The 24,772-nt window shown below is 43.3% G+C and overlaps 1 protein-coding gene across 1 annotated transcript in view; it reads left to right on the plus strand.

The window, feature by feature from the left end:
- Positions 1-3,028: 3,028 nt before the first annotated feature.
- Positions 3,029-24,772, plus strand: part of mfap2 (microfibril associated protein 2) — a 40,614-nt gene continuing 18,870 nt past the window's right edge. Inside the window, exons 1-5 of the mRNA XM_041206846.1 lie at positions 3,029-3,126; positions 9,583-9,672; positions 11,200-11,286; positions 13,667-13,702; positions 20,657-20,698. Coding sequence (XP_041062780.1) covers positions 9,630-9,672; positions 11,200-11,286; positions 13,667-13,702; positions 20,657-20,698 — 208 coding nt within the window. The 5' untranslated portion in view covers positions 3,029-3,126; positions 9,583-9,629. The remainder of the gene's footprint in view (positions 3,127-9,582; positions 9,673-11,199; positions 11,287-13,666; positions 13,703-20,656; positions 20,699-24,772) is intronic.

Below are 24,772 nucleotides of genomic sequence, written 5' to 3' on the forward strand. Positions count from 1 at the left end.
TTCTGTCTGGTCAACTAGTGTGACATTATCAACATACAGACTTTCTCTGCCCTGGACTTGCCATACTTTTGGATTTCAGTCTTGATCAGGTAGGAAACTCCTCGATCTATCATGTGTCGAGTCTACCCCTTCCACATTGCCAGGGGAGGCATTGGCCAGTGAGACAGAGAAAAGGATGCCAAACAGAGAGACCAAGAGACGGACAGGGCCGGTCACTGCCTGGGCTTTGAGGTTGGTGTGGGGAACAGTCCAGAGGAGGGGCCATGCACAACACCATTCGCTGTTTCTGCCACTCCAAATGGGGTTGGGACCCACAGTTTGGGAACCTCTGATATTTAAATTTAGTTAATTTCTCTAAAAAGCTATGATCTGTCACAGCATTGATCTGTCTCAGTTTTAATCCTCACTAACCTATCCAGGAGACCTTTAGTTATTCATTGCATGGAGAAATGGTTTTTCTCTACATTGGGTGTTCCAGCATAGTAAAGGCCTTTAAGAAAGAAAAACTTGCATTTATATAGCACCCTTCATGGCCTCGGGACTTCCCAAAGTGCTTTATTGCCAATAATGTCATTTTTTTGAAGTGTAGTCAATGTATAATTTGGGAAATGTGTCAGCTAATTTCTGCACAGCAAGCTCCCACAAACAACTATGTGATACTGACCAGATAAATCTGTTTTTGTAATGTTGATTGAGGGACAAATATTGGCCAGGTCACTGGGGATAATTAGCCAGGACAGAGGGGATAATTCCCTGGCTGGTTTTTGGAATAGAGCCATGAGAACTTTTATGTCCACTCAAGGGAATAGACAGGTTTAACATCTATTGCTCACTGTCCATATCCTCTAACATTCATCGCCTTCCAAAACCTGATATCAGATACACTTCTAAAAAAAAAATTATGGACTCCTGTCTCTGGCATGGAATTCTGCATTCTAACCACGCTGTTTAAAGGAATTTTTAAGAACCTTCCATTACATTCTTTTTGTGATTATTTTTAATTGGTGCCCCCTTGTTGCTGCCTGGTGACCAATGGAAACAATCTATCACTATTTACCTTATCATAACCCATCACAATCCTGTGGCCTTTAAGTCACCCTTTAAGCTTCTCAGCTTCAGTGAAAAATGTCCTAATTTACTATAACAGGATACCCAAAACTGTACAATATACTTGGTGACCCAACTAAAGTCCTGTATGAGTTTACCACAAATCTCCTTGGTTTTGGATCTGTTTCTGCCTGTCAATGATTCTGTTTGTCTTTGTTATTGGTGAATTGGCTTTCACTATATTGATTTGTGTACGTGCACACCAAAGTATATCTGCTGCTCTACTCCATTTCAAATCTTATCAGCAGCTGCCTTGAATTTTTCCTTTACCAGTTTGTTTACGTCTCCTTGTTCTGAAGGCTGGCTTTCATTTGAAATGGTGATGGGTTAACATTTTCTACTCCACGGTATTGACATGCCAATGAGATCCCCTCATATCCTCCTTGTGTGCTATAGTGACTGTAGTAATCTTATATCCAGCCTAAGAGTGAAGAATCTAAGTTTTCCTGACCTTTCCTCAAAATTCAGTGCTTTGAATGTCAGTGGCCAGAACTGAGCAGTCCTCAAGAGGCATCCTGATCAGAACTTGATGCAGCTTAGCCTCAGATTACTACTTTACCACTTTACCTGGAAGGACAAGGAGGTGCGTAGGAACACCACCACCTCCAAGTTCCGCACCATCTTGATTTGGAACTGTATTCCTGCTCCTTCATGGTCATGGGCCACAATTCAGGAACCCCTTCCCTAATTTTTCATGCCAGGACCATCACATGGTTTTGAGAGGGTTGGGGTGTGTACATATTGTAAGCCGCTAGGCATCACAAGTGTGTGGCACAGCTAGTGGCTCTTTTCCTGCCCTTCATTGTTTGTATGTTCGTAGGACTCAGCATTATCAGTGAAGAAACTTACCATCACTCCCAGGCCTCTTTCAGCCTTCATTTTGGTTAATTTTCAAACCAAACTTTCTAAACTCTTGTAGTTCAGCAATTTTGTGGCGAGTGTCAATGTATCATCAACTTTCAACCCCATCCCTGGGAGTGTTCTGGGGTTTATTGGTTTTGAGCCTGTATGAAGGATAAATATTGGCTTGGACACCAGGGAGAACTCCCCTGCTCTTCTTCAAAATAGTGCCGTGGAATCTTTTACAGCCATCTGAGCAGGCAGAGAGAGCCTCCGTTTAGCACCTCACCCAAAAGGTGGGACCTCTGACAGTGCAGCACTCCCTCAGTACTGCAGAGGTGTGCCAGTCTAGATTAACAATGAGACAAAAGGACGTGAGAAAGATAAATAGAGGGAGATGAACCCGACAAGATTGTCATATGAGTAGATCTTTGCAGACTTCGTCTTCCCCACAACCACCCGAGTCCAGAATTCTGCTCATGTTCACCAGGATGGTAGGGTATCTATTGCCTGGGCATTCTGTGGCTTACTTCTCTTGTCAGTTGGATTCCAGACGGGAATTTTAGGGAGAGAAGTGACTGGCCAGTGAGACCGAATACTGCCTAGTCAGTGCTAAGTAGATTGATTTCAAACAGGGCATTAAGGAGAAAATTATAATAGACCTCAGCACCTCTGGGTTAGGAAGTGGGGGAGGCAGTGAAAAAAACCAGGATCCTCACTCCCAATCACTAATGATGGCTGGAAAAGTGCATGACTGTGAATGGGGTGAGGGCAAGTTTGGTGATGACTTGCACGGTCGAATAACCCATTAAGATTGATTACCTCGATTCACACATTAACACCAGCTAGGTGATGTACTGACCATAGCCACATCCACGAGGTATAGGAAAGCTTGTGATGATAACAGTGATCAGTAGACATGGGACAGAGTGTTTATGGAATTAATGATTGAAAATTTTTGCTGACGCTTGCTTCAAGGAGCGAAAGTTACCAAACATTTACTTAATTGCCGACAGCTCGTTAGTCACCCGCGTCACTGGAGTTTAAATTGCTGTTAAATCGCCTGGCTTTAAGACCCAGAGGAGTCCCGAGTCAGGGGCAGGAGCTGGTGTGCCATCTGGAGTGTGTTTCAATCAGACTCAGTCGGAGAGCAGTTGGAGAGTTCCACAGGCGGATCTGGTAAGAAAGATCATTATATGCTAGATATTGTGTATAGGAGCCTTACCTGCCTTCAGTACCCACGAATGCAGACTGATTACTAACTCCTATCCTCCTCTTTGTACTTTTCCTGCAGTCTGGCACTCTGCTCACATCAAGCTCGGCGTTAGACAAAACCTCAAAATCTGCTGCAAGAGGAACTGGCTTTCATATCTGTTTGCTAAATAATTAGAACCTCTCGGGAGTTGTTGAAATTAACTTTAAGGGAGGAGGGAGTGAGAAGTCAGACAGTAGGAAAATGCATTTTGTTCATTTTTTTGTCCCAGTTAAAGACGAGGCTGGAATCACCCTGCGAGGTGTAAAGTCCTGGGCTCAGTGTAGACTGTACTCTCCGTAATTGCCTACCCAAAAATATTCCAGCCTGCTGCATGCAGATGTTACTTTAGGGAAAAAAAAATACCTGAAGTGTAGCTTCCTAGTTGAATCAAACGCTTAACTTTTTGGGGGTTTTTTTTAAAAGAAGAATGCTTGAAAAACGAACTAACTCAGAAGCCAAAGCCCTTTGTTCTCCAGGGCTCTAAAGCCCAGGGTTGTAGAGCTGGAGGTGGGGGAGGTGTGTGTGTGGATGGGGAGAGGGTTGGAGGATACACAGTAATTACACCCAGATGTGTGCTTCAGCAACTGCAGATCTGCCAGAATACAGCAGGACTCCTGCAGAGAACTGTGAGACTTCTAAATGACAGAGCTGGCTTGCTGCCCTAAAAGGGCTGGAACCTCATCCAGGGATCTCCCGCAGGATCAACTCCATTTTACTAATGGAGGTCGTGCTTCTAAATCATTCCTGACGCGTTTTGCCATCAGGTTGTCAACAACAATCTTAACACCTTTTTAATGTAGTCAAAAAATGTCCCATGCCGTTTCATAGGAGCGTTACCGAACAGCATTTGACATCGAGTCACCTAAAGAGATATCGGTTAGGTGACTATAACTTGGTCAAGGAAGTGGGTTTTAAGAACCATTTGAAATTAGACATGCTGAGAGTTTTAGGGAGGGAATTAAGGAGCTTAGGGCCCAGTCAAGACACTGTCAATGGTGGGGTGAAGGGAGTGAAGGATGCACAAGATGCCAGAGATGTGCACCTCTCCCCTAAACCATGCAGAAAATTCACCGATGTGAAATTCTATCAAAACCACACCAAAACAGGATAATTTTTTAAAAATTCTTTCATGGGATGTGGGCATTGCCAGCTAGGCCAGCATTTATTCTCCATCCTTATTCACCCTTGAGAAAGTGGTGGTGAGCTGCCTTCTTTAACCGCTGCAGTCCCTGTGGTGTAGGGATGTGGTGTACCTACACCACATGGACTATAGCAGTTCAAGAAGGCAGTGCAACACCACCTTCAATGGGCAATAAATGCTGGCCCAGCCAGCGAAGCCCACATCTTGTGAATTAATTTTTTTAAAGTACACACACAGTGCTGTTAGGGAAGAAGCACCAGGAATTTGACCCAGGGATGGTGCCAGAGGACTGGAGCTTTGTAAATGTTATACCCTTGTTCAAAAAAGGAGTGAAGGATAAACCTGGTAATTACAGGCCAGATGGTTAAATGGTGGTGGGGAAGCTTTTGGAATCAGTAATCTAGGAGAAAATGAACAGCCACTTGGACAAACAGGGACCAATGAAGAGCTGACACGGATTTAAGGGCAAAGCATGTCTCTCTTGATGGAGTTTTTGATGAAGTAACAGACAGGGTGTCAAACTTTGTTTTATAATGCTCTGTGAAGTGCCTTGGGATATGAAAGGTGCTTTTAAGTACAAGTTGTTGTTGGGTGAGGATTGTGCAGTTGTTGTTGTATGTATGGATTTTCAAAAGGTGTTTGATAAAGCACCACATTAAAAGCTTATTAACAAAATTGGAGTCCATGGTCTATAAGGGATAGTGACAGCATGGATATAAAATTGCCCAAGGGATAGAAAACAGTTGTGAATGGGTAGCTGGCTGTTTTTCAGACTCTGAGGCATTCTGTGTTTGCTCAGCAGGGTTCAGAACAAGAACCACTGCTGGTTTTGATATACGTTTGAGTGTACAGAGTACTATTTTGAAATGTATGGATGTCACAAAAGAACAGGGGAGTGGGACTAATCTGAATTGCTCTTCCAAGGACCAACTGCAGACTCAATGGGCCAAATGGCCTCCTTCTGTGCTGTAATGTCTTATGATTCTATGACAGAGGCTTACTGTACCGAGATGCTCTATTGCTGTGCCATAGGGCAAAACATCATTCTGTGCAGTTTCACACTATTATTCACTTCTGGTAACCTCTGGTTGTGCGCAAGATAGGTGGTTCTGTCTGAGCTGCTATGGCCCTTTGCTGTGGAGCCTGGCATAGATTCATTGTTGCCTGTGGCTGGTTGTGAACCATCCCTTATCCCCTCCCCTTCCTCAGGAATCAATGAACTGTTATCTTGCCTGGGGAAACAGTATTCCTTGTTGATTTTGCGGTTCATGCCTTTGTAAAGTGCTCACTAGAATCAGATTGAAGAAAGAAAGCAGCTCTCTTTGCTTTTGGGGAATGGGATGCCAAGCAATTTGGCAAAGTCTTGTCTCGGAACTCAGTCCAGACAGTAAAAGGACCATTTATGAGAAAATGGTGGAATTTGGTTGTACAATTTATGGGACACCCGCCATCAGAATCCCAAAGTTGGAAGGTATAAGAGATGGAAAACTGTCTGTGGTCACTCTACCCTGGCATAACCGAAGGTGGATTCTGACTCAGTTGGGGTTCAGTTCCATGCGTTGCCTCCCACCCTCACCAAAGTGGGTATTCCTCATGTGTGAGATCAGACAAGGTTGTCATTGGGATTTTTAGGGAGTGTTACCTTCGGCTAGATTTTTTGCCTTCACTCAACCTCCACATATTTAGATTTTCCAGTAGGTGTCACTGAATAATGATCAGGAGCAAGAACCCTGACTGATCTCATATTCCTCCTCCTCCTTCCCACCCCCCAAACTTGAAGCTTGGTATTGCGTCCTGGCTGGGATTAGATAACTCCAGTTCATAATATAGGTCCTGGATACCAGACATACCTGTGATTTCAGGACAGCTGAAGGAGGTACCCAGTGCATCAATAATTGCGGAAATCCGGACTGTGCGCATGTGGCTGGGAATTCAGCCAAAACAATCAACCTCTCTTCATAACTGGGATAGCCTGAGAGAGTCCAAAAAAACAATGCAATAAATAGCTTGAGGATTTATGCTGTGGTTAAGGATTTCGTTGGGGATGAGAGAAAAAATGGAAACACCAAAATATTGTGAATCTCTCAAAAGGGCCAAATAAATTGACAACATGCAATATAAACCCTCACACTCCAGGAGTAAGAGGTCTGGAGATTACCTGCATTCAGATTCTATTCACCAGTGACTTGCACTCATCGTGTTGCTTTGCCCGGTGGAGGAGAGAAATGGGTAGTCGATGAAAAAACATATAGAGCAGTTTGGGTGGAAGAGAAAAGTCTGGTAGTTAGGTTTTTGAAAGCAGGAGTGAGGAGGCAAGGTGGAAGAATTTTGCAAAGCAATTCCAGAGAGCAGGGGTGTGGTAGCCACCAGTGACAGGGCAGAGAAAAGGGAGGCCTGCATTGATTAACAAAGGGAACGAGGAGAAGGCTGAAGGGGTCTGCGGAGGGACAGCAGTTGAGGTTTTTTGGAGACAAGGATGTTGGAGTTGATTGGTAGGGGTATGTGGAGCCAGTAAAAACCCAGTAAGAATGGGGCCAGTTGAAGGACAGAGAATAATCTTGGCACAAAAGGGAGAACACTGGTGGGGACAGAATATGGAGTGAGACTTGAAAATCCTAAATAGCTGCCTCAAAGATATCTGTTGGGATTTGGTGGGGGTGCAGACAACAGCAGGTCATTTTGGCCCATTAGCCCAGTAACAATGTCAGCTGCACTTTCTTGTTTTTTCACAGCATCCTCCTTCCTCAGGTGTTTCCCTCTAGTTCTGTGCTGCCCCACAAATACCCAGAGAGGGAGGCTGGGCTGCTGAGATGTCCTATGACTTTGGTGAAGACAGGATGATCAGTTTCAGAGCCCCCCCACCCCCCGGGAACCCACATCTCCTTGCGATTCAGAGACCCCCGTGCTGAAAAGTACATGGACATCAAGTCAGGACTGAGCCTGAGTGTGATGTTCCCCATGAGGAATAGGCTGCAAACGCTGACTGTCTACAGGGACACATGAAGTGTGAACACTTGAGCGAGGAGCCAGAGGGTTTGCAGTGCCTGCAAAGCCAAATTACAGCCAGAGGTTAGCCAAGAGGAAGGGAAACGTGTGGGTCATATACAATGTTTGTATTTACATGTGTATAACATGTGGATTTGTATACACTCCAGAGAACGACGGACATTTATTTTAGTAAGGCAATCCATATTCAATTTTGTTGATCTGCTTTTTTCCCATGGCTCTGTTCCTCCAATATTTATCATTTCCCTTAAATGTAACTACTCCACACAGCGAAGTATTGGAATCATAAAAAGTTTACAGAAAGAGGCCACTTGGCCCACCATGTCTGTGCTGTCTGAAAAACCAGCCAGCCAGCCTAATCCCGCTTTCTAGCATTAGTCCATAGCCCTGCAACGTTACGGCACTTGAGGTGCATATCCAGACACCTTTTAAATGTGTTGAGGGTTTCTGCCTCTACAACCCTTTCAGGTAGTGAGTTCCAGACTCCTCTGGTTGAAAATATGTTCTCCTCTTTTCCCCTCTAATCTTTCTACCAATCACTTTAAATCCATACCCACTAGCCACTGACCTCTCTGCTATTCCTTGCTGCAATAACTGCATCAGGGAATTTCCCCTATTCTCACTCAGTGATATTTTTAAATTGGTGGTCCCTTGCCAATGACTCACCAGGCAGTGAAAATATTCCTTTTATCCCTTCACGTTTGTTTATGGAGTGTGGTGGTATATAGTGGTTATGCTGCTGGATTAGTGTCTGTGGACTCCAAACCACTGGATTACAAGTTCAAATCCCACCATGGCAGATGAAGAATTTAAATTCCATTATTAAATCAGTTTTTATCTGGAATAAAAAGCTGGTCTCGGTAATGGTGACCTTGAAACTACCGGATTATTGTAAAAACTCATCTGGTTCACTGATGTCCTTTAGGGAAGAAAATCTTCCATCCTGACCTGGTCTAGTACTCACAGCAGGTTGACTATTTCTTGCCCTCTGAAATGGCCTAACAAGCCACTCAGTTAAATCAAACCTCTACTACAAAATATAAGCGTCACAGGGATTGCAGTCGTTCAAGAAGATTGCTCACCAACACCTTATCGAGGACATGTAGGACTAGATAATAAATGTTGGCCTCGCCAGTGACGCCCACATCCTCTGAATGAATTAAAAAGTTAAAACTCTGTACTAAATTTCCTTTCCTTGTTCCAGTGGACATAGTACCAGTATCTTAAGTTGCTCCTGGTTATCAAAGCTTCTTAGCCCTGCTGAATCTACACAATACACTTTCAATGGCTTTAATCCATTATTGTGCAGTACTGAAAACTTCATACAGGCACTGTAATTATGACCTAGCCATTGAATCGTACAAACTTATCATTATCTTTGTCATCCTATTCCACACCCCTAATTATAAAACTCAAAATGCTATGAACCTTTCTTATGGATTTCTCTATTTGTTTCCTTAAGTCCAAGTACATGTATGTACAACAGTGACTACACTTCATTGACTGTAAAGCATTTTGGATATGTCCGATGGTCATGAAAAGTGCTATGTACATGCAAGATTTTATTTCTTTATGTACATTGTACGTATGCGTATATGTATGTATGCATATGTATGTGTACGTACCTGGGTTCATAGTGTGCATGTATACAAATACAGGTGTATGTAGAAGTTGCACAAGTCCTCTTACTTGTTCAAACATATTGACTTGCATGAAACTCATCATTAGTCCCTGCTTATGATGAAAACCTGGATAATTATGTTCAGTGTCACAGGCCAATTGATGCAAGAGGCTCCTGAGTACCATATCCCTTAATACGATATCCTTGTCCCCTTCATTATTCAATTGAATCATTTTATATTCTGTAATTAAATTCAGCCTCCTGCCACTATCCCCAGCCAAACAGTGACATGCAAAAATAAACTGGTGTGTGTTTAAGAAACAATTCCAGCTTCTGTCTGATGCTGTTTCACAGGAGATTGTTAAATGTGTGGGGCACAAATGGGATTCGTATCTCCAGGCTCGGAGGGAGGAACTTGAGTTTTGAATTGTCTCCTTTAGGGGTGTTCCATCTGCAGCTCTCTTGGTGGAGAGTTAAACAGATAGTTCACTGGATTTCTGTTGTTTATGCTGTAAATAGTGGGGGCCTCACTGGGAGCCACTCTGTCTGATCTAATCTGTGGAACACTCAGATATTTTCGTGCTAACGCCTCTATCTGTTCTCCCATGATAGAATTCCAGGCACACTAACTACTCCACAAGCACATCTTGACTGCAGACATGGCTGCAAGAGCCGCCTGCCTTGTCCTTCTCTGTCTGCCCGGTGAGTACAAAATACATGAAGCAGTGTCAAAAATGCTTCACTTCAGTAACTGGAATTTCTGCTGAACGCATTTTTCTCTCCGTTTCCTTTCATCCTCTCCTCACTTTGCTGGTCTTAGATGATTGTAGGTTGGCAGTACAATTGGCCTTGGGGAGTCCCTGGGTAGGTAATGAATAATCAAGGCAATTCTGATCCTGATTCAGTGACTTGTGCTGCAAAGTATGTGTCTATGTGTCTGGGGCCAGGATGGGAGTGAGTTCCACTGTAATGTCTCTTCGGTTGAATGGACACTCCTAGATTAGGCTCATATTTGGGGGAGAGCCAGAGGACTGCTGGCTGTTGCATGGAACTGTACCCTAGGAAGAAGTTAACACCCTCAGGCCAGTAGGGAGACAACTGTTATAAAAATATATAAGTCAAAGGAATGGGTATATTCCTGGTATGGTCTTGCATGACCAACCATATCCAATTACATTTCAGCTTTATCCCATTAGTTGGGCTGAAACAAATCAGAATGGCTTCTGTTCTCCATTGGTCTTTGATCTGGAGCTGCACAACAATATGAAGAAGTTGTCCTCTTAACTGCACCCACCTTTCATCTTGGGAGAAGATCTTTTGATAAAGGATGTGAGGCACAGAGTTGGACCTGCAATGTGTAGTCAAACAGTATATAGGCAGGGCATTCCCAAATTGGGTAGGGGATTACATTGGAGGAATAGCCCCATGACAGTTATGTTAGAACATTCCTGGCAAGATGACAGGAACAGATCACCAGGAAGTTTCTGTGGAGTAATTTATCCTACAGTGAGCCTCATAGCTGTGACCTCTGCTGCAACTGTGGCTCCACCACTGACGCACACACCAGGAAAACCAGCCTTGTTGTCACACATTGTGCTGCCTCTCCAGACTGTGTCATTAACTGAGTGAGTACAAGCATGCAGTGTAGATCCAATCAGCATCCCAGGGACATTCTATCCCAATGAGGACCTGAGGATAAGGACCTGAAGGTAAGAAGGGTGAAGAGTCAAGGTGTAAGTTACATGAAGGTTGAAGAGTAGGAACAATGAAGAAGTAAAGTGGCGAGTTGATGCCAAGTGAGAGTTTTAAAACCAATAGACGATGGGGGTGGGGGGGAATACCCAAGTTGGAACAAGACACAGCAAGATTTCAACACATTGAGAATGCAGGGAGGAGGAAGAGGCTGTAGCATCAAGTATTCTAGTTTAGGAAGAACAAGAGAAAGTCTAGAGGAAAATTGACCTTAAATGGTTTTAAGAAAATAGAGATAAAGGAAGATTGCAGAGTGTGGGCTTGATCTTGACTACGTGCAGTAGTATAAAATGGGTAATTGTAAATCTGGAATCTCTTCTACATCTCTTCCAATTTCTTTTTCCATCGACTTAATAGAAGGCAAGAAATGAAAGAATGGTCAGCACTCAGATTGTAAACTTTAATTTTGCCTTGTTGAGAAGGTGAAGTAAATATAATTCCTGTGATCTCTGTCTCACCATTTGTTTGTTTTTGCAGCGATGCTTCAGGGTCAGTATGAAGAACTGCCAGACACTCACCTGTACCCTCTACAGCCACAGTATGCACAATACGATACCCAGCTAAGTAAGGCTCTGCTCACTTATATCTACAGGTTCTAAATCCCAAATCTGAATATTGCACAGGTTAGGATTTAATTACCTTAGTGTTTTCATGAAGATACATTTCTAGTACAAGACCAGAGCAGGAATGATGGAATTGCCAACTGTTGACTCTAGAACATGGCTTTGTGACATCTTCAACATCTCCATTCCAATCCCTCACCACATCTGTAGCTACTTTGATTGTGCGTCTCATTGTAACATCAGAGGGCGAAGGGTGGCATCAGGTGCAAGCCTAAGTCAGATTGGGTACAAATATCTGCAGAACTGGCCCAAAAGTAGGCCTTGAATAGATATTTCCACAACTGGCCTAGGGTGGACCAGGGATATATGTTCCAAGTACTGGACTGGGTTTAATATCTATATTCAACAAGCCTAATATAAGGGCATGATTTTCCTAGACTATTCTCAACACATTAGCAGTACATAAAAGGCACAGGAAACTTTTTCAAATCAAGCAAAACCTGTTCTGTCGTTTATAAGCTTACTGGAATTCTGTAAGGTTTTTGAACTTCAATGCAATCCATTCACCACTTCCCAACTAACATTATTTACACTTGGCAAAATGAGGGTCAGTGGCACTCAGATTTTGAGGTTTAGTGGTTTTATATGACAGGAAACCTAGAGCAAGATCAAGCGGAAATAAGCGTTTGAGAGCCTGAAGCTAGAGAGTTTGAATAGCTACTCTGCCATAAGGAAGCCAGTTTTTCCCTCCTATTCTGCCTACAAACTCTAAATTTGCTTCTTCCAGGGTCAGACCATCAGTTGATTTTTGCCCGCCCATTCCCCACCCCCTTTCCACAGTTGGAGGATTCGCAGGAGCAGGTATATGATTTCCTTTGGGCGTACTTTATACAACATCAAAAGAGTGGAGAAGTGACACAAGATGGGTCAAAGGAGAGTCTGGCTGCATTTGAGGATGATACAGCCAACCAGATATTACTCCATCCTTACACCCCATGGAAGACACAAGCTGCAGCTCCAGGGCTTGCTCAAGGGCAGCCTAATAACATCCCCATATTTCACTTTTGTGGCGCTATGAGTATGATGGCCAGAAGCCTGCCATTTCCTGCTCTCCTAATAGATGGCACTGTCAGGTAGGTGAACTCCAGCTGTTACCACCACACTGATTGGAGAGAAGGCTGATCTAATGGCAGCTGTCAAATCTTGAGACAGCAGCACTCATCATGGCGGCCATGGTATATAAGCTATTATGCAGAGTTCTGTCTATTGTCCTGTTATCCACCAGAGCTGCTGCCTGTGCTTCGGAGAAGGTAGATTCACTGACAGGTCCCTGGCAACTTGTTGGATTTGGTGGCAGGGGTGAGATGCCGGGTGCCTGCAGCAGCCCTCCCAGTCACTCCATTGGTGCCTGCAGTGCAGAGAAACCTTCCGTCATGTTGCTGCACATGAAAGCTGTGAGGCCAGGAGTTTTTGGCCTCATTGTGGCGGAACCCACTACAGGAGATTCAGCGGCTCAGCCAAAAGTCCATTGGCTTTCGGCGGGACCGGAGGATCCCGGAGGCAGGCAGGGGCAGAAAATCTCACCCTAAGAGTCACACCTGCCAGTTGTCGCACATCTGAGCTTGCACACGCATCCTTTGCTCGGGCACAGATTCTGGGCCCTGTGACTCCAGCTTTGGCCCCAGCCTTGACCGGAGAGGCCCCACAGAGATACCCACTTCTTAGCGCTTCTGGCTCCCCTGTGCTTAGTGTGTGAATCAGTCAGTACATCCTCACCTACACTATCTAACTGGCCCAGGGTGAAAAAATATTTTGTGTTGCCTGGAAGTAAAGAAGCAAAACGGTACAGGAGGGCAAGTTGGAGAGGATTGGGGCAGAAGGTTTGAGCAGGAACTCGTGGGTGGCCTTTAGTGAACCATTGTCACCCTCATCATTAACATCCAGCCCCTCCTCCTCATCACCATGGTAGTTGATCAGGATGTATTCCTGATGATCTTTATTTTAGTCATCATCCTCCCCACCCCATCAATACTCCATTGGATCTACAGGGAGGGAGGGTACAAGCTAAGAATGATTGTGTATTACTCGCTTGGGATTAATGAGTTACAGAAGAGGTGAAAGATGTGGTGTTACCCACAGGGGTTCCTGATCTCCCACAGAAACCCCTGGCAAAACTGGCTATTTCTGCCATTTCTCCAGGATTTCCACCAATGCTACAGCAGGAGATTGGGACACCCCATAGAAATGACAGACACTGCTTAAACGAGTTAAACGAGCCAACAGGGCACAGTTCATTTTTCACATCATTGTGCCAGTGTTTTAAACAAGATGGAAGCCATTGACAACCTGCAATGACAACTTGCTCTTTTCTCCTTCCCCAGGTGCAAATGATTATAATCCAGAGTTCGATTATACTGGTAAGGACTGATATTGTACTTTGATCTATATCAATAAGACAATGAACTAGGAATACTGTGTCTGTAAAAATATTACACATATCTGAGTTCTACACTCTGAACTCAGTGCAGCAGTCAGGAGCAGCCTTGATGCCAGAGGTACACTCCATAAATGTAGCTCATATAATTAATGATCTGTTTTTAAACACTCTTTGCAGCAGAATGTGGAAACTACTATCATGGTAAACTCATCAGTTTAGTGAAAATATATTTTTCTCCTTAAATCTCTTTCTCCCTACTTCTGGAATGTAGGGGAGCATGGCAGGAGCAGCACCAGGCATATCCAAAAGTGAGGCATCTACCTGGTGAAGCCACAACACAGAATGAATGCTGGGCGGCAGAAGCAGTATTGTATAGACGGAGCTAAGCGATCCCACAATCAATGGATCAGAACCAAGCTCTGCAGTGCTGTCACAACCAGTCATGAATGGTGGTGAACAATTAAACAACAGTATGAGGGGGCTCCATGAACTTGCCCGTCCTCTATGTCAGAGTCCTGCATGAGAGTGTACGAGACATGGCTGAAGTGTTTGCAAGCATCTTCAGCCAGAAGTGCCAAGCGGATGATTCATCTCAGCCTCCTCCTGAAGTCTCCATCACAGAAGCAAGACTTCAGTCAATTTGATTTCACTCCATGTGATACCAAAAAATGGTTGAGTGCACTGGATATGACAAATCGATGGGCCCTGACAACATCTGGGCTGCAATGCTGAAGACTTGTGCTCCAGAACTAGCTGCACCTCTAGCCAAGCTGTTCCCGTACAGCTACAATACTGGTATCCACCTGGCAATGTAGAAAATTTATACCTGACCACAAAAAGCAGGACAAATTCAACCTCACCAATTACCACCCCTTACCAATACTTTCAATCAGCAAACTTATAGCACTGTTGTTGACACTTTCTATCAAGTGGCACATACTCAGCAATAAACCGCTCACCAATGCTCAGTTTGGGTTCTGCCAGAACCAGACTTCATTACAGCCTTTTATCCAAACAGGGACAAAAGGGGTGAGGTGAGAATGACTGCCCTTGACATTAAAGCAACATTTCACCAAGTGTGTGACATCAAGGAGCCCTAACAAAATTGAAGTCAATGAGAGTCAGATGGAAAACTCTCCACTGGTTGGTGTCATACCTAGCATATAGGAAGATGGCTGTGGTTGTTGGAGGCCAATCATCTCAGCCTCAGGACACCACTGCAGGAGTTCCTCAGGGTAATGTCCTAGGCCCAAACATCTTCAACTGCTTCATCAATGACCTTCCTTCCATCATAAGGTCAGAAGTCGGGATGTTAGTTGATTGCACAGGGTTTTGCAACAAGACCTCAACAACATTCAGGCTTGGGCTGATAAGTAGTAAATAACATTTGCGCCACAGGCAATGACCATCTCCAACAAGAGATAATCTAACCATCTCCCTTTGTCATTCAATGACATTGCCATCACTGAAACCCCCACCATCAACACCCTGGGGTAGGAATCATCATTTACCAGAAACTTAACTGGACCATTCACATAAATACTATGACTACAATAGCAGGTCAGAGGCTGGGAATTCTGCGGTGAGTAAACTCACTGCCTGACTCCCAAAAGCCTGTCCACCATCTACAAGGCATAAGTCAGTACTATGATGAAATATTGTCCACTTGCCTGGATGAAAGCAGCTCCAAAGACACTCAAGGGGCTTAACACCACCATCCAAGGCAAAGCAGCCCACCTGATTGGCACCCCATCCACCATCTTAAATGTTCACTCCCTCCTCCGCCAACTGTACAGGGGCAGTAGTGTGTATCATATAACAAGATACACTACAGCAAATCACTAAGATTCCTTCAACAGCACCTTCCAAAGCCGCAAAATCTCTACCGTCTAGAGGGAGAAGGGCAGCGGACACCTGGGAACATCACCACCTGCAGGTTTCCTTCCAAGTCACACACCTCATCGTAGCTGGGTCAAAATCTTGGAACTCCCTAACACCATTGTGGGTGTCCCAACACCAAGTGAACTGCAGAATTTCAATAAGATGGCTCACTACCACTTGCTTAAGGGCAACTGGGAATAGGCAATAAATGCTGGCCTTGTCTGTGATATCCACATCCGTGAATGAATTTAAAAAAGCCTCTGAAGGTGCTGGGCTTGAGTTCAGGCACATTCATACATTTTTACTTGTGAGATGAAGAGTTACTAGAACTTTTGCGCCTCCCTGTGCTCTCGTAAAAATGGTACATTCCATTCCCCACTGACTGCACATCAGATAACACCACAAGGCAAAGAAATTAAGGAAAACTTTCACAAACAAAGCCCAATTTTCATACCTGTTTCCATAGTGACAAATCATTGGGGCTGATTTTCAGCAGGCATGATGGAAGGACTCCTCAAAGATGTTTTTCACATACAGTTGGAAATCTCTGGGTGGTGGTGGAGAAGAAAGGGGCACAAGGAGGGGGGGAATGAGACTGGGAAATGGTTAAAAAGGGCAAAACAGCATTGGCTGTTGAGGTAAGGAATGCAGTGAAACAGGATAGTTATATCTGAGACAAGATGGTGAGACCTCTAGAGGTGCTCGGGGGGGGCCTCATGGAAGGAGAGTGCATTAGTTTGGCAGGGGGATGGAGGGGAGGAGGAGAAAGGAGTGATCTCAGAATGAGAGGAACATTTTCAGGGAGCTGGGCATGTGCCAGCAGATATTAGTGTGGTGCAATTGGGTCCAGCTGTTTCTCTGTTTGTATTTCTTTTTTTTGTTAATGGTTGTGGCATGGTCCGACATCTGGACAGTATCCCAGTTGTTTACACTATTGTCCAGCAATGCCCAGGGGAATCCTGTGTAAACGAGCTTGGACCCTGCACACAGACACAGTCAGTGTCATGGAAAAACAGCATTAACAATTTCGCCCACAATGAAACCTAAGCGCATCTGCCCATTGTGCACCAGTGGAACAGATTCCTGATAACCCAACCCTTGTTGGCCTTTCCTCCTTCATCCTTTCCTGATAGACTTGGATTTTATAGTATATTTCACAATCTCAAGATGTCCTAGTGGGGTACTCTTTAAAGTATAGTCACTCGTAATGTTAGTGCTGTCACACTGGGTACAGTTTCCCTCAATTTACAACGTAGTCGAAAAACACGGATAAAATACATGACCTAAACCTAGATCCTAACTGCAAAGGTAGAATGGAATCAGAATAAGACACTCAACAAGAGCAGCTGAAGCCAGAACAATGAACGCCCTCATGAAGGAACTGCAAAAGTACCTGGAAACAGGATTGGAGTCTTCTGGGATAACAGAATAAGATTTGCATTTTATTAGCCACTACATCATTTTGTTGTTTTACATAAGTAGGAGGAAGAGGAGTAGACCATTCGACCCCTCGAGCCTGCTCTGCCATTTAATAAGATCATAGCTGATCGTCTTGTTTCGATTTCCACATTCCCATCGAACCCCAATAACCTTTGACTCCCTTGCCCATTAAGAATCTACCTACCTCTGCCTTAAAAATATTCAATGACCCCGCCTCTACCACCTGAGGCAGAGAATTCCAAAGTCACACAACCCGCAAAAAATTTCTCCTCATCTGTCCTAAAAGGGTGACCTTCTAATTTTAAAACAGTGCCCCTAGTTCTGGACTCACCCACAAGAGGAAACATCCTTTTGATGTTCACCTTGTCAAGGCCATTCAGAACCTTGTATACTTCAATCAAATCACCCCTCACTCTTCTAAACTCCAATGGAAACAAGCCCAGTCTGTCCAACCTTTCCTCATAAGAAAACCCATTCATTCCAGGTATCAGTCTAGTAAACCTCCTTTGAACCACCTCCATTGCATTTACATTCTTCCTTAAATAAGGAGATCAAAACTGCACACAGTATTCGAGGTGTGGTCTCACCAATGCCCTGTATAACCGAAGCATAACATCCTTACTTTTATGTTCAATCCCTCTCATAGTAAAGGATAACATTCCATTAGCATTCTTAATTACTTGCTGTATCTGCATATTAACTTTTTGTGACTTATGTACTAGAACACCTCGATGCCTCTACACCTCAGAATTATGCAGCTGTTCTCCATTTAAGTAATACTCTGCATTTTTGTTCTTCCTGCCAAAGTGAATAACTCCATATTTTCCCACATTAAGCCCCATTTACCAGATCTGTATCCATCTACAACCTCATGTCCTCTTCACAATATACTTTCCTACCTTTTACCATCTGTAAATTTAGCTACCATGTCTTCACTCCCCTCATCTAAGTCATTGATGTAAATCATAAAAAGTTGAGGCCCCAGTACTGTAGGACTCCACTTGTCACATCCTGCCAATCAGAAAAAGACCCATTTATGCATACTCTCTGCTTTCAGCCAGTCAGCCAATCTTCTATCCATGCTATTATGTTACCCACTACTCTATGAGCTTTTATTTTCTGTGATAATCTTTGATGTGGCACCTTATCAAATGCCTTCAGGAAATCAAAGTACAGTACATCTACAGGCTCCCCTTTATCCACTGTGCATGTTACTCCTTCAAAAGACTCCAATAAATTGGTTGAACATGATTTTCCTGTCACAAAACCATGCTGACTCTTCCCTATTGCCTTGAGCTATTGTAAGTGCCCAGCTATAACCTCCTTAAATGATTGATTCTAATAACTTCCCCACGACAGACATCAAGCTAACTGGCCTACAGTTTCCTGTTTTCTGCCTCCCTTCCTTCTTGAATAGAGGGGTTATATTTGCTACTCTCCAATCTGATGGAACCTTTCCAGAATCTAGCGAATTTTGGAAAATTAACACTAGCGCATTAAGAGGTCATGAGACCTCTTAATTATCTTGCCAGAGGATAATAGCTCCAACAATGCAGTATTACTGAAGTTTCAGCCTAAATTTTGTACTCATCTGGAGTAGGATTTGAACCCAAAACCTCCTGGCTTGGAGACAAACATACTAATTAAGCAACCCACAGGAGGTGATATTCTCCTTCCCATGAGATGGTGACCTAATCTGGACAACTACAAGGTTGAGTAATGGGGATGTGAGAATGGTAAATATTCTGAAGTTCTGCTTGATTAGATTTGAGGGATCAGGAAATACATATACAGGAGTTTAATTGAGTGACAAAGAGAAGAAAAAAAATTAACCTTGCATTTATATAGTGCCTTTCATGATCTCAGGATGTCCTAAAGCACTTTACAGCCAATGAAGTACTTTTGGATGTGCAGTCACTGTTGTAATGTAGAATGTAGATTATACTTGGCCTGTGGAAGAACATTAAAATGGATGGGTTAGAGTTCATGGTGAGGTAAATTACAGAATGTCATGGAAGATTAAGTAAATAGTGATAAGGTTGATTGTAAGTTAACTACGGTTGGAGCAGCTTTGATGGAATAAATGATTTCTGATTCTACATTTACGAATTCCAGTGACTAAACTCTCACCAAAACAATTATGAGCAACTCGGTTGCCAGCCATACAGGTTGCGATACAATACAAATGTGGTTTGGGGTGATTGGTGTGAGGTCCAGGAATCAATTGACCCAAGAAGACCAAGGCTCATGGTCCAAGTAACCCCCTGTTATTCTCAACTGACTGGCTGTCATTCTCTTATAGATCCTGGATTTCTTCCACCAGTAATCTTTCCACCAGTCCAGACCTCAGAGATCTTGACTGATTTAGGTACTGAAGGGCATTGTACAGACCGTATGGGTGTAGATTAAATGTAACAAGTTATACAGAGACATTGTGTCAGTTATTGTTACACTATATCCCATCTTATACGGATTCTATGAATCAATGTTTGAGAGTCTATACAGTGAACAACTGAACTATACAAACTAGGGAGGTTCCAAGTTTGATCCCCATTCTGTGCTGGGTTAGATCACTGTTCGCCTCAGAATCCCTGGGTTAAAAAAGGGGAAAGATAATTGACAACTGCTCTCCCTGCTGGGAATAACGTGTCGATGGCAGTCGAGGACAGAGGGTCCTTTGATGTTTCCAACATTTGCAAAGCCTGTTGCTGAACACGTTCAGTCTCCCACAAAGAATTTGAGTGAGGCAGTGGAGGCAGTCAACACATTTGGGACAGGGTCCAAGAAAACTGTCTTCAGAAAGTTTGACAGGATAAACAAAAATCACGAATACCATAACATCTAGGTTAAAGTTCATATTCAACAACAACTTGCATTTGCGTGGTGCCTTTAAAATTATAAAACATCCCAAGGTGCTTCAGAGAAGCATAATTAGACCTAAAATGGCAGCGAGCCAATGAAAGAGATAGGAGGACAGGTAACCAAGATTGGATTGAAGAGATAGGTTTGAAGGAAGGTCATAGAGGAAGACGGAGCAGTGGAGAGGTTTAGGAAGAGGCCTCCAGAGCCTAGGGCCAAGATAACTGAAGGTACTGAATCCAATGGAGGAACAAAGGAAACCAGGGATACACAAGAGGGGAGGAGTGAAAGAACACAGAACACAGAGTCCTCAGAGGGCTGGAGGAGGTTACCGAGATGGCAAGGGCTGAGGCTATGGAGGGATCAGAATACAGGATGAGGTTTTTAAAATTTGAGGTGTTGGTGGACCGACAGCCTGAGGAGTGAAAGAAACTTTGGTACAAATGAGGCTATTCTTATCAAAAACAAAAACAGAATTACCTGGAAAAACTCAGCAGGTCTGGCAGCATCGGCGGAGAAGAAAAGAGTTGACGTTTCGAGTCCTCATGAACCTGCTGAGTTTTGCCAGGTAATTCTGTTTTTGTTTTGGATTTCCAGCATCTACAGTTTTTTGTTTTTATTTCTATTCTTATCAAAATGCCCTCCATTTAACAGTCACTTTGTAGTACTTGCAGTGCCCAGAAACTTCCTGTTTAAGTGATTAATTGGGGGTCACTGGATGTAGCTAAATAACATTCTTTTCTTTTTTAAATAGGTACAAATTTTGAAACAGAACCGACAGAGCCTGGCCCCCTTGGTAAGTAATGAAATGATCACGCCTTTAGTGCAGTTCATTTTAAGGAACTCTTGAATCTTTATTACTTGTTTATTATAGTATGTTGGGCAGCTTTGCTCCTCTCCTGACTTCCTTGTGGACACAATTCACAGTTACACTTGCCTGAACATAGATAACTGTGTGGCATTGGTGAGACCACATCTAGAGCACTGTAGAGTTTTCACGTAATAAGGGGATTTTTTTTTGCATTGGAGGCAGTTCAGAGAAGTTTCACTAGACTGCTTCCTGGGATGAAGGGTTAGAACCATGGAACCATAGAAAAGTTATAGCACAGAAGGAGGCCATTCGGCCCATCTTGTCCATGCCAGCCCAAGGACACCTAGGTGTCCTTTTTAATCCCACCTTCCTGCACTCGGCCCATAGCCCTGCAGCTTACAGTGCTTTAGGTGCAGATCTAGGTATTTTTAAAAAGAATTTAGAGTTTCTGCCTCTACCACCAACTTGGGCAGCGAATTCCAAACACCCACTACCCTCTGCATAAAAAAAGTTCTTCCTCATGTCCCCCCTACACCTTCTGCCACTTATTTTGAATCTAAGTCTCCTGGTTCTAGAATTCTCCATCAAGGGAAACAATTTTATCCTGTACACTCTATCTATTCCCCTCATAATTTTGTACACCTCAATTAAGTCACCTCTCAGCCTTCTTTGTTCGAAGGAAAATAAACCCAACCTATCCAATCTCTCCTCGTAGCTACACTTTTCTAATCCTGGCAACATTCTTGTAAACCTCCTCTGCACTCTCTCCAGAGCTATTACATCCTTCCTGTAATGTGGTGACTGGAACTGCGCACAATACTCCAGTTGTGGCCTCACCAGTGTTTTATACAATTCCAACATTATATCCTTACTTTTATATTCTAAACCTCTGCCAATGAAGGAGAGCATTCCATATGTCTTCTTTACAACCTTGTCTACTTGAACTGCTGCCTACAGGGACCTGTGTACTTGTACGCCAAGATCTCTTGTTTCATCTACCCCTCTTAGTATATTCCCATTTATTGTGTAATCCCTGTAACTGTTTGACCTTCCTAAATGTATGACCTCACACTTCTCTATGTTAAAATCCATGTACCACTTTACCGCCGACTCCACCAACCCATCTATATCGTTTTGGAGATTATGGCTATCCTCCACATATCCACTACTCAGCTTATCTTTGTGTCATCTGCAAATTTCCCAATCATAACCCCCACGTTCACGTCCAAATCATTCATACAAGGAATGATTGAGCAGTTTGGGCCTACACTCATTGGAGTTTAGAAGAATGAGAGGTGATCTTATTGAAACATATAAGATTCTGAGCTGGCTTGATGGGGTAGATGCTGAGAGGATGTTTCCCCTTGTGGGGGAATCTAGAAATCGAGGGCACAGTTTCAAAATAAGTGGTCTTCAATTTAAGACAGAGATAAGGAGGAATTTCTTCTGAGTGTCATTAATTTTCAAATTCTCTACCCCACTGGACAGTGGAGGCTGGTTCATTGAATATATTTGAGGCTGAACTAGACAGAATTTTGATCTACAAGGGGCTCCAGGGTTATGGGGGGTAGGGAGGGGGGGCAGACAGGAAAGGAGTTAAAGCCACAATCAGATCAGCCATGATCTTGTTGAATGGTGGAGCAGTCTCAAGGGGCCAAATTACCTACTTCTCCTCCTATTTCTTATGCTATCAGCTTTATGAAGTTCAGGCATGCGGTTAGCCTCAGCAATCCTGGGTTAGGGACGGACATAAATGGACAGAAAAAGTTCCCTAATGTGCAATCACAGAAGGTGAGGTTTCCCCATGGCAGCACAAAGTCAGCAAACTATCCTAGTCAAATCACAGGTGTGTTTAGAATTCTTCCCTGCACTCGTACCATAGCAACTAAAGGTAATCCTCACCAATGCTCACCTTTCTCAACAAGAGGAGTTCCCAAACTCAGCTGGGACATTGGGAAAAAGTGTATGGAGTATAGACTACTTTCCTCCCCAAAGAGAAGGAAGGAAGGAATTTTAGGAAACTTAGTCCACAATTAACCTAGTTAACAATTAAAAAGTTTCCTCTTCACCTTTTTGGATTTTAAAATAAAATGATCTTCCAAAGTTTGAATGTTATGTGTAATTGCACCTCATCTGTTTTTGATAAAGGGGACCAAGGATTGTGGGTTTGAGATGGATTGATAGATACATGTTCGAGGTTGTCTGGTGGGAAGTGTTTAACCAGCCTGTTGCATTCTTAGAAAAAGTAACAGAAAGAATAAATAAGGGTGGGGCGGTGTGGTATACATGGACTTTCAGAAGACCTCTGATAAGGTGCCACATAAGACGCTCAGGGAAAGATCCAGGATGAGTAGAGTTAGGCTCCTGGTAGTAGTGGAATGGATTAAAGCAGGGTACAAAACCAAAAACAAGGGTAGAATTTAAGAGAAGCTCCTTGAAGTGGTGGAAAGTGGGAAGTGGCCTCCCACGGGTTCCACACTGGAGCCACTGTTGTTCACGTAAATAATTTGAACTCAGAAATTGGAAGCATGTGCAAATTGGGGTCTAGCTAATATGGAGAACTGGATCAAAATACAGGAATACATAAACAGACCCGCAGAGCGGACAGATAAGCAGCAAATGAAAGTCAATATGGTGAAGTGCATCACTTTTAGGATGAATAAGGAAGCCAATTAAGTCTGGGAAGGTAAGAAACTAGAGGAGAATAGGAACCTGGGAATACAGAATCACTAAAGATAACAACACAAGCTGATAAAACCATAAAGATTGCAAACAATGTATTAGGATTCATTTCTAGAAGAAAATCAATTACAAAAGCTAGGAGGTAATATTAAATTTGTATAGAACCTTGTTTATACAACATTTGGAGTTCTACATGCAACTATGGCCACCAGAAAAAGGATACTGAAGCATTGGAGAAAATTTTTAAGGATGCTACTGGAATGATGAAGATGCAATCATCAAGAAACATTTAGCCGGCTGGAACTCTTTTCTCCGGAAAGGAGGACCAAAAGCGTGGCTTTAAAATTACGAAGGGGTTTAATAAGGGTGAATATCGAGAAATTGTTTCCACTTGTGGATGAGTTCAAAACAAGGGGCAATAAATATAAAATAGTCACTGACAGGTCAGAATTTCGGAAGAATTATATTGCACCAAGAATGGTGAGAAAGTGAAACTCGCTGCCACATGGAGTGAAATTTTAAAATCACTCCAAACCCATTCATGTACACAGTTAAAATCAGGCCCCAGGACGTGGTTGAAGCAGGCAGCATTGGCATATTTAAGGGCAGGTTGGATGCTTTCCTGAAGGAGAAGGGGTTGGAGGAACGTGAGAATGAGGGGGAAACACAGGGCAGAATTTTACCTCCCCCGTCCCGGCAGGGGTGGGGCTGGAAAATGCAGTGAGCCATTCAAAAGCCCATTGACTTTGGTGGGACCGGAAGATCCCGCCAGCAGGAGGGGCCAATAAACCACAGCATGGCCAGTGTGTGACTTGGAGTTATACAAATTTATGTCCAGTTTAGAGATAGACTGGCTATGGACTAGGGATAGTCTGAGGGTTAAAAGACTAGGGACGAACTGAGAGTTAACGACCATTGATGCACTGAGGGTTAACTATTAAGGATAGCTGATGGTTAATAGTTAGTGATGGTCATGGTTAACCTTTTGGGGATTGTTACACTAGATAATTCCTTGGGTTTGCCATCAGTGGCTGTTCCCATTAGTGGGCATCACATCCCCTGTGAGGTACATTTTAACCACTCAACATCAGTGTAAATATAACAACACTCGGGACAGACAGCTGTATTGTAGCCTACTGGAATATTTTGTATGTTACTACATGATTTCCTTATCCTCAGTAAGTTGAATAATTCACAATCCAACAGACTGCAGCTCAGCTGTAAACCTATAGATAAATATATATACACCTATATAAATGTTGGTAGATTTTGAATAAACAAAAAAAAGTGAGCCCTAAGACATACGTGAATGTATTTAAATACAAACAGGTAATGGTAATTAGCCATTGTCCACAAAGGACCATAGGTTTCTCTCTA

Source organism: Carcharodon carcharias, chromosome 15 (genome assembly GCF_017639515.1).
Source record: "Carcharodon carcharias isolate sCarCar2 chromosome 15, sCarCar2.pri, whole genome shotgun sequence".
Classification (NCBI taxonomy): domain Eukaryota; kingdom Metazoa; phylum Chordata; class Chondrichthyes; order Lamniformes; family Lamnidae; genus Carcharodon; species Carcharodon carcharias.